Source organism: Branchiostoma belcheri, unplaced genomic scaffold, assembly GCF_001625305.1.
Source record: "Branchiostoma belcheri isolate BF01 breed outbred unplaced genomic scaffold, Haploidv18h27 scaffold6, whole genome shotgun sequence".
In the NCBI taxonomy this organism is placed as follows: domain Eukaryota; kingdom Metazoa; phylum Chordata; class Leptocardii; order Amphioxiformes; family Branchiostomatidae; genus Branchiostoma; species Branchiostoma belcheri.
In genome coordinates this window covers 7,117,383-7,128,003 of record NW_017804242.1, presented here as the reverse complement: position 1 = coordinate 7,128,003, position 10,621 = coordinate 7,117,383, and the positions used below count along the sequence as shown (strand labels likewise).

The 10,621-nt window shown below is 37.8% G+C and overlaps 1 protein-coding gene across 4 annotated transcripts in view; it reads right to left on the bottom strand.

Moving 5' to 3' along the window:
- Positions 1-4,179: 4,179 nt before the first annotated feature.
- The window catches only part of LOC109482502 (cytochrome P450 4F12-like), a 27,854-nt gene continuing 21,412 nt past the window's right edge, over positions 4,180-10,621 (bottom strand). For 3 of the 4 annotated variants that reach the window (XM_019785230.1, XM_019785228.1, XM_019785229.1), the window contains exons 10-14: positions 7,754-7,883; positions 6,795-6,993; positions 5,711-5,793; positions 5,460-5,525; positions 4,182-4,722 (exon numbers count right to left, since the gene is read on the bottom strand). In XM_019785230.1, coding sequence (XP_019640789.1) covers positions 4,611-4,722; positions 5,460-5,525; positions 5,711-5,793; positions 6,795-6,993; positions 7,754-7,883 — 590 coding nt within the window. In that variant the 3' untranslated portion in view covers positions 4,182-4,610. Of the gene's footprint in view, positions 4,723-5,459; positions 5,526-5,710; positions 5,794-6,794; positions 6,994-7,753; positions 7,884-10,621 lie in introns of all 4 variants that reach the window. The other variant, XM_019785231.1, reaches the window with a different exon arrangement.

Sequence of the window (10,621 nt, the reverse complement as noted above, 5' to 3'; positions counted from 1 at the left end):
GATGGGCTCTACCTTCCAATATCGTGCCCTAAGCACAGTGGAAACCCGATATAGATTCGCAACCAGCTCACTGCCCCTATGGCCTAAAAAGGATATGGGGCACCTGTATACATGTGGCCCCATTACATGTAGTTCCTGACCTAGAGGTCACTCGATGATGATGATGAAAAAAGGTACTACAAAAACCATTTTAAAAAAAGGAAGAGCCGAATTCGAAGCGGCCTAGGCCAGGTTATACCAACTAGACTGTTGAAATTGATCTCTATTGATTAAAGACATTGCACCATATGGCTCATGAAAACACGTTCTTTTGAGAAGCCACCAAATGCTTACGTAGACAACCTGAAATCGTATGTTATCACAATCATTTGCGATTGTTTGCTTCTGGAAAGAACGTTATGCAAGAGCAGTGATATCAGGTTCTGAATCGGCGGCCATGGTTACCGTGACCTCACGGGCAACATTTGATGATCATTAATGATTATATATTAAAATAACTGGCTTCAGAAACCAAGATTCGATATTAAAATAACTGGCTTCAGAAACCAAGATTCGATATTAAAATAACTGGCTTCAGAAACCAAGATTCGATATTAAAATAACTGGCTTCAGAAACCAAGATTCGATATTAAAATAACTGGCTTCAGAAACCAAGATTCGATATTAAAATAACTGGCTTCAGAAACCAAGATTCGATATTAAAATAACTGGCTTCAGAAACCAAGATTCGATAGTCTCTAACACCAGTACAGTTATGTTTTGTCCAAACGTCTTTCATTGAGACGTCTTTATTCACTGAAAAATAGCTATCGATCACGACTGGCTTACTTAGCTATATTAACCAACTGTAAGTTGTATTTCACTGCTATAAACTTTACTGGTTATCATTCCATGAATATTGGGCCCCATCACACCCTATTGATTGCTACAAGAGATTTACTTGTAAATGGCCAATATTGTAAATTTGGGGGGGGGGAGAGGAGAAAGAACATTTGGCTTGCGGATACAAAATAAAAGATTATTCATCTATCAAGTTAAACGTAATGTAGAGCTGTGTCCTTTTTCTTTAAAAATTCTCTACATCCGTGATGTAATTGATACAAATTACGTTGAACTTGAACAAACGCGTTTGAAGAGGACTTAGGTCGCAGCTTTTGCAATTGATTTAACGGTATAGCGTTGAAAGTGATTTTACCACCACAGACCAAACAACATGCCTTAATCCCTTGTTGAGACAGTTAAAAATGGTTGCACGGTCCAGTTGCGCAGCCTCTAAGCATCTGTAAAATCCTCCAGGTCAATGTCCTACTAGAATACCATGCTCCAGTTTCGCCTTCAATAGAGATGATCTTCATTAAGCTGATTCCGGTAGATGGATTGAATATCAAAGCTAATATCAGTTTTAATGTTTCATCCGGAGAGGTAGTAGAACAACTCTTTGCCTTCTAAATTTACCCACTACCAACTGACTCGACAATAGCTTGGACTGTGCTGACGTCACTATGACGCACATATATCCATAGCGATGGCAGTTGAGTACTTTCAAGGACTCGTTCTTTTTGTCGAGGACCCGTCTCAAAGTTACCGTTTAATCATTCGTATTTAACGCATGGCTACAAAATCAAGGTTAGCTTGACTCAGATGTAATTTTGAACTGAAGATTAGATTCAGATTTTATTGAATATCGACTGGCATGACACATTAAGTGTATGATATATGTCGAGTATTTACAACTTGTACCCAATTATTACAATAGATAGCATAAAATGTCACATACATCCGCATAATTAGCGATAAAATACATCATAAAAACGTATCACACCAATGAGTGTGCAACCGGTCAGTCGTTTGTAGTGAAAAATAAAACGTTTTCGGGACTAAAAGGACATGTGTCATCTTGATGATCGATTGTGACTGGTAGGTCACTGACCTTGTTCTCAATTTGACCTTCAGCAGCGTGAATAAGGCAGAGCGGACATTGGACAATAAGAGCCAATATATAGACGGTAACTGTACAACTGCCCAACATGATTAGCAGATCAACCAATGAGAGAATGATGGCAATTATCGGTGTAACCAATGAGAGAGTGCCTGCATGTCCGTCAAATATTTTTATGTTTACCAAAGGAAAACATATTGTTTTTGCTCTGTTTCTTTTTTTTTTCTTCTTCTTCTCCAAACAAATCAGGTCATTGGCCTGAACCAGACGTCTGTCACCATGGTAACTGGTGTTGGGTTACATCATATGTTGCAATTTTGTAGCAGGAGGAATTTAGTCCATGCATATGAATGTGTAACGTTTAAGAATTAACAGAGCAGACCATATGCGAATGTTACGGTTCAAGTCATTTTTAGGTCTTCATTTTGCGTTTTGAGGGAGGTGAACGGGGCTATATCAGATCGGTCTATACCATTACAAGTGACTGTTAAAATGCCTACTAGACGTTCTAACCTAGACGATGGCACTGAAAGCGACTGAACACTCACAGACAAAAGAACTTTTCTAATCCCTTGTTGAGACGGTTGAAATGGTGGTACTTTTAGGCATGGAGTTAATTTTCTACCTCCATGGTTTGGGCAAGTACACTCGGGGTTTGAACATTGTAAACCTATATCATAGAGTTTTATAGCCTAGTGTCAGCCTTGTTAGCTTAGTCCGCTCCCCAAGATCCGCTCCCCGCCAAAAGGAGCGGATCTTGGGGAGCAGACTAAAGTTAACAAGGCTGGACACTAGGCTAAGAGTTTTAAGGTGGTACAGATGTATATAATGGTGCCTGAGGACTTTGGGGACATCTTAAAAATACTAGTTAGAATTACTTTTGAATTTTTTCATAGAAGTACCTTATTGCAAGACAATAATTTATGCAAATTTTTATGACGTTCTTCAAGGGGCATAATGTTACATTTTTGCACCACAAAATTGAAATATTTTATTTTTAACAAATACTCGTTCGATCTTAATTTACTTCCACGTTTTAATATATTTGTGCAATTATCTCAGATTTTTGACACTTACATGGTTACCATTAAAACAGCCCATATAAGGCACACGGAGTTTATGGTGGATAATTATAAAGAAACCCATGACATGTGTGGTTTTTAATGAAACTTAATTTTACATTAAAAACATTCGCAAGGCGTCCCATTGTGACACATCCTGGCACTTTATTGCAATCGAATATCACTTATTCAACATGCTTTGAAATGACCAGAAAAGTGATCTTTTGTATGATAATATTACATAATACAGCTTTAAGTCCAGTAATAAGATATCAAACATATCATCATATTTAGTAAAAACACCCAGCTAGTAATTTTTTTAATGCTTAAATGGAATGATTATGATGGTTACAGGTTTTAAAAAGATTTTATATGCCACAAAAAAGTTGAAATTAACGAGTTTGTGAATTAAAAGCAGTAAAAACATTACATTTACTAATCAAGATGGTGTAATTTCTAAATATGCATGATTTTATATGCAAATGCTCAATATGTAAGTTTTTGTTCTACAGCAAACAAGTGTTATGCTAACCATTGCATTTTGTGCAAGTAAACATTATCTAATGTATCTTATACTGCAATAATATTTTCTATATGAATAAAGTGTACTATACATGTGTTCAATATATATATATATATATATTTACTTATAAACAGTGCTTTTAGAAAGCTGTAAATTTTGCTATAAAATGTGCTTTAAAACATAATTTCTATACAACAAATATTGTCATATAATGTATTTTACATAATATTATAATATTATATAACATGTGCAATGTTAAAATTGTGACCTAAGATAGAATTATATATGCAAGCAATAATTAAAACAATATAAGTATTTAAAGAATTTAGTACATTAAATGAAAATGTATGCATCTTCTATAATATCAAAGTGTTTCAAAAAGGATTGTTGGATGATCCTTACACATTGAACAAACTGATCTTTACGGGAGCCATTCAGTGTGGTTACCTCTGTCAGTACTGTATGCAGAAACTTTTGTGGTACTTTTATTTTTAATTTGCAATTTTAGTGCCAAATCATTAGCCTGGGTGCCATCCCCAGTAGTATATTCGCCAGCTCTATAACTGGTTATAGAGCTGGCGAATATACTACTGGGGATGGCACCCAGGCTACCAAATCATAGCACTGCAAATAGTAATTAAGTTCTATTATTCAAAACCGTAAATATTGCTTAACACAAGGTAATGATTCAAATACTGTCATCTTTATCATGACAGTAATCAAAGCTAACGCCATTACTATGATTGGTTTACTGTGCACTAGTGTTGCTAACATGCTGGTGTTGTGAACCAGTAAAACCTAGCTCCAGTGAACAATACACCAGTCATGTTAGCCTTCATGAAAATGACAGACAGCCATCAAAACATCAGCTAGTGTTAAACAAACAGTTGTGAATAAAAGAAGTTTACTATTCAATCACTCAGCAACCTGATGAAATAATCTATGGAACGCAAATATGTGTAGCACATGTCAAGCACTTAAAACGAAAACCTCTTTTTCCCTCCTACCACCAAATAAGCTACAGTAACTAACCATAAATGCTTAATAATGCATTTACGGTATCCCGGCATGTTGTTATGAATGACATTTAGTCAGCTGTGTTTTTGGCCTTGACCTTCATCCACATTCCGTCCTTGGTCTTCATGACGGTGGGGATGTCCTTCTCCACTGGGCGGGTTGGGTCAAGTTCAAAGGTAAATCTGAAACAAAACAAGAAATGCTTTTAAAAAAAGGCTGGACAGGGGCCACAATGGGAATAGCTTGTTGAGTAGCCTCATGAGTGTGACAATGACAATGTGCGTCTCAAATACTATAGTAATTGCAAGTTCGTCAAAAAAAATGCTAGGGTCGGCAGGTCCATAGAAAAAACGGAAACGTATTTTTTTTTTCCTCAGGGCTTATTGAATTATGTTGATCACTTGTCTTATCATGCATGATTTTAACTACATGGTCTTATGAAGCAGATGTGAATGAATGAATGAATGAATGAATGAATGAATGAATGAATGAATGAATGAATGAATGAATGAATGAATGAATGAATGAATGAATGAATGAATGAATGAATGAATGAATGAATGAATGAATGAATGAATGAATGAATGAATCTTTTCTTTACTGTATCATTCAACCAGCAGACAATCATACATTTTGTATGAGTCTGAATTTTCTTGATATTTATAAAGTATAGCTCTGTACATTTTAAATTTATATATACCTGGTATTACCAGGTCATAAAATGTATCGTAATTAAATTCCTTTTCTCATAAAAACATTCAGTTTAGAGGATATAAGTTATAACGTCTCGTCTCTTGAAATAACTTACTGTCAAGATTTGTGCAGCACTAGGAGAAAAGTTGTGGAAAATTCTATTTTTTTAAATTTATATGTATACTGCTGCTTTAATTCAATAGTAATGGACACTGTGAACACTTACTTGTGGAGAAGACGAGCCAGTAGCACCTTCTCTTCATTCATGGCAAATGCCTGTCCAATGCAGTTCCTGTTCCGGGAACAAACAAGAAATCAGATGTATCAGACTTAACGTTACAGGAATTTTTTTAGGTTTTGGAGAATGTATAATATTGTATATAATATATATTCATCAATTTTACATCACTGAATGCATTATTACTTAATACCTTTACACCATGGTTTATGCTTCATCATGATTTACATTGTACATACCTTGGTCCAGCAGAAAACGGTATGAAAGCATGAGAGTCCATTCCCTTCATACGGTCAGGGTGGAAACGACTCGGGTCAAACTCCTGTGGCAATTAAAACATTCAAGACTTGTTTTCGGTACATGTATCCGTGAATGTATTGGAACAGAATTGTATGATCTTGGGGAAATATTTAATTGAATTATATCATAAAATGGAATATGGTTGTATGTCGATGTTTCTCACTCCGGTATCACTCGATGGTTTATGTTTAATCTTGGGACACAAAGAATCAGCCATCATCATGTTTAATATGACATAGTTTACAAACTTTTGATCCAACACAAAGAAATTGTCTCACCTAGAGCTTTTGACCGGTTCAGCCAGCTCAGAAGTTTCAAAACACATTTACATCGAGTCACCTGGACATTCTCTTTCACAGTACACTGTAGGAATATTGGACACCAAACAAGACTACTCTTCCTGAGAGGGGTGAAAGAGGCTATTTACATCAGGGCCCACCACCCTTCACCTAACCGCGACAGGGGCCGACATGTTTTACCAGATACCTCTGACCCAGTGTTGATGTCACTTTAAAGAAGCCATGTGACAAGCCTCTCTGGGTCAATCTACTAAGGAAGACAAAATGGTCAAAAGCTCTAGGAATTTATTTGTGTTGGATCAAAAGTTTAAACTTTACACAATGTAACTACCAAATACAGATGAGGCCACACCAATTTAATTTCTTGGTTAACGGATTTTTCTAGAATAATAATGGAGAGGGCGGGCGAAAAAAAAAAAAGGCCTAGGCATCCTATTATGGCCCAAAATGGTACGATAGGAGCCATGAAGTCAACACACCTGACTGGTTCAAAATTTAAACAATGAATTTTGAACTTTTAATGATACCACTGTAATGAAAGATGGAATAACTGTAACAACTAGGAAGAAAAGAACTGTTTTCAACTGTTCAGGGCAAAATATGAGCATTTTGCAGTCGACTCTGAATTTTTATTTCTATTTTCAAATCAGAAAAAAACGAAGCGGGCCAATCCGTTAACCAAGAAATTAAATTGGTGTGGCCTGAAGTTTCATTAAAAATATACCATATGATCAGGTCCCCAGACTTCAGGGTTGTGGTGCAGTCCGTACAGGTGAATGGCTACGTAAGTGTCCTTCGGGATGGGGACGTCGTTGATGACCGTGTCCTCGGTGGTGGTGCGGGAGATGAGAGGAACGATCGTGTGGAGCCGGATGGACTCCTTCATACACATGGTCAGGTACGTCAGTTTGTTAAGGTCCTCCCTGTAATTCAGCAGGTGTTAATAAATGAAAGACCTTTATTGTAGCCTCCTTCGCAGTCTTGTTAGGCATCGGGGTTATTTTTTTCTGTGAGCGACGCGAGTAATATGCCGCCGCGAGGAACGATTTGCTGCCGAAGGAGCTTTTGCCGCGGAGAGAAGGATCGCGATAACGCCGATGCCCAACAAGACTGTGAAGGAGGCTACTTTATTGTACATTTTTGCTCACTGCGAACTAAGTACAGGTCACGGCAAATAGCGATAGTAGACTAAAATATATCTCTAGTAAAACGTACAGGTTCAGCTTCTTCTCGCTTCTTAAGACAGTTGTAAAAAGAACATATGGAGCTATAGTACAAGGACTACTAGTATATTATATAGTAGAGTATTTTAGACTTACAATAATTTTACACAATTTATATATCTTTATCAGGTCTTTTGGTTAGTGTCAGTCATTGAGTTATGTTATGTTGACCTACATGTACATACAGATTCACACCACAGTTGCTATACAAGACCCAAGCCGAAAATATACCCTTCTGACGAAGACAATTATGCTATATTACTTAGTATGTACCATAAACCACATGTACAATATTGTTAATTGATGGATCATAAGCCTAATGTGGTACTTGTTAGCCTTGTTATATTGTGTATGACTTTATTTGTGTATCTTCCGGCACCCAATATCAGCCATGCTGCCTGGGTGGCCAACGTATTGCCTCGCTGCAATTGAAAAAATAAAATAAAAATAAAGTATGTACCATTCAATCATGCTGCCATCCCTCCCAGACAGAACTTCCTCCACCTCCTCCTGTACCTTCTGCTGGTGATCAGGGTGTTGAGCCAGGGAGTACAGGGTCCAGCACAGGGTACTGGACGTGGTGTCGTGTCCTGGGGATAGAACATGAGGCGGTTTTGGCAAGGGTTTACACGTGCGTCGTTTATATGTGTCAGGCATGGAACGTCGCGCATGTGGCGCTGCACTGCATGTTTTGTGTGACAGATATTTTTAGCGTGTAAACAACCTCTGCCACAGACGCGCGGCGCTGTGCACGTGTAAACCGGGCCTTCAGTTGCAAGTTTGTGTAAACCAGCACTTCAGCAGAACAATACTCATATATGCCTGCACAATGAGTGTATGCATATATTAAGCACTCTGTCTTTAGTTTTCAAATGTTACATAGTACATACATACATACAATCCAGTGCTGGCAATGTTGTGCTGGAAAATTATGAGAAGCAGCGTTGACCAAACATCCAACAACAAGAGTTCCGAGATCTCATACCTCCATGAAATATGGGCTTGACATGTAAATGTTGATTTCTTCTTTAATTATGCAAATTACCTCCATATTAACATAATAAATGCATCGTGATGTTAACTTTTGATTAACTTACACATGTACCAAGTATGAAATTCCCATCATTTACCACTAAGGAGTCATAGAATTTTCGCATTAATTATGCAAATTAGGTCATCATTTGCATAATTGGTATCTGGTGATGTTCCATCTGCCATAGATTACATACTAGTACATTACATGTATGAAAGTACTATAATGCAAAACACTGTAATTATAGAATTTCCTCATTAATTATGCAAATTAAGTCCTCATTTGCATAATTTGCAGTTAATTATGTACATCTCTCTCTCAGCTACCTACATACCAAAAATGATGAAAATACATTGTTTCTATCTGGACTTATTGGCTTTTAAAGATTTCGCCCGAAAGTCCCCTGCAGTTCCAGAACAAGCTGCTAGGGGGACCAAACCCACACCACTTATTCCTGACAGGACAATCTATCTGCCACCAAAAAATCAAGACCATAGCATATTCAGGACAAAAGATACAAAAACCCGAAGTTCAGTACCAAGGTCATCCACCAGGAGGCGTATATTTGACCTTGACCTTCGTCTTCCTAAGACCTATCAGCATACCAAATATCATCACAATCCATAAAGGCGTTATGAAGTTATGCTGGCCGCAAATGTGCGGAGACACAAACACACAGACAGACAGACAGACAGACGCAACAAAAACAATACCTTCATTTTTATGGAGGTAATAGCACAGGTTGTTTGTTTTCAAACACACAGCCATACAGTGGCACTGCCACATTTGCCCTGAAATAGGTCACCAATTCCCCTGAGGGAGCGCGCTGCCTGGCTGGGCATAGCCACATCTGTTACCCTGCCTCGCAAGTATAAAGGAGATTCCTCTCAGCCATGTCCTGACTCAACCTTAAACCGGAAGTGCTGCTGCAGTACCAAGGCCATCCACCAGGAGGCCCATATTTGACCTTGACCTTCGCCCTCCTAAGACCTACCAGCATACCAAATATCACCACAATCCATGAAGGCGTTATGGAGTTATGAAGGTTCAAAAATGCGGAAACACAAACACACACATACTCTGATGTCCCGATTAAACGTACCGGTACGTTTATTTTTTTCGGCCCGAACGTCCACCCGGTACACTCTTATTAGGGACGGTACGTTTATTAATTTTTGGGAAAAAATTGTCCATACGTACCGCACCATCAGCAAGTGGCCGGCGGCCGCAAAATTCGGCAACACGTCACAGATAAATATTTGGTCCATGATAGCGGCATTTCCCATGAATATAATGTATATTATTTATTTTTCGCCTGCTGTCCATTTTTAAGTCCCAAAACGTCTGAAAAAGCAAAAATTTGCCCACAACACCGAAGGGGAAGGCGAGTAGCTAATCGCACATGGCGGCCGCAAGTCCTTGTCAAAATCGGCAACGCGGCAGAAAAATGCCTGGTCCATTTTAGCGATATTTACCATGAAAAAAACGTATGTGGTTTATTTTCCCTCTGGTGTTAGTTTTTAGGTCCCGAAACCCCTAAAAAAGTAGAAATTTGGCCACAAGACGGACGGCCGACGTGGGGAGGGCGCCTAGCGCCTGAGCAGCATGACCCGTAAAAAGTCAAAGGTCATAGGGCACCCATATTGCGCAATCACCGTAAAAGCGCCGATTTAGCTAATTTTAGGGCGTTTAAAATTGATACAATCACATTATCGATTTTTAAAAAAACAATGAGATGGAAACCAATCAAAATTTTATGCTGAATAATATTTTTTTTCTTCAAAAGTTTTTTTCTTCAGAAGTTTTTCTTCTTCAGAATCCAGACTTTGACCAGACTAGACAATGTACTACCATACCAAATAATCATTATGTTAAAATGGATTTTGTTGTACATATACTCATTAAACCCCTATATTTGTACTTAATTGGGCTTGATTTTCTATCTCTTAAGTTAGTCAGATTTTCAACTCAAGTTGCAGTAGAAGGCTTAGCAAAGTGCATTTCAGAAGTGTAAAATGCAATAGCTTCTCCTACGGATTTTGTATTTCCCCCAAAAACAAGTACAATATATATATACTCATTAATTAAAGTTATATATACTCACTAATTAAATGTAACAGTGAAAGATTTGCCCATATATTGGTATTGAAATAAAGAGCACATTTTAGTACCATTCACCTGTCAATTTGGTCATTTTCCGGGGGGTACGTTTATTCCGGAGGGTATGTTTATTAGACTTTGAAGATTTGTCCGGGGGGTATGTTTATTCCGGGGGGTATGTTTATTAGGGACATG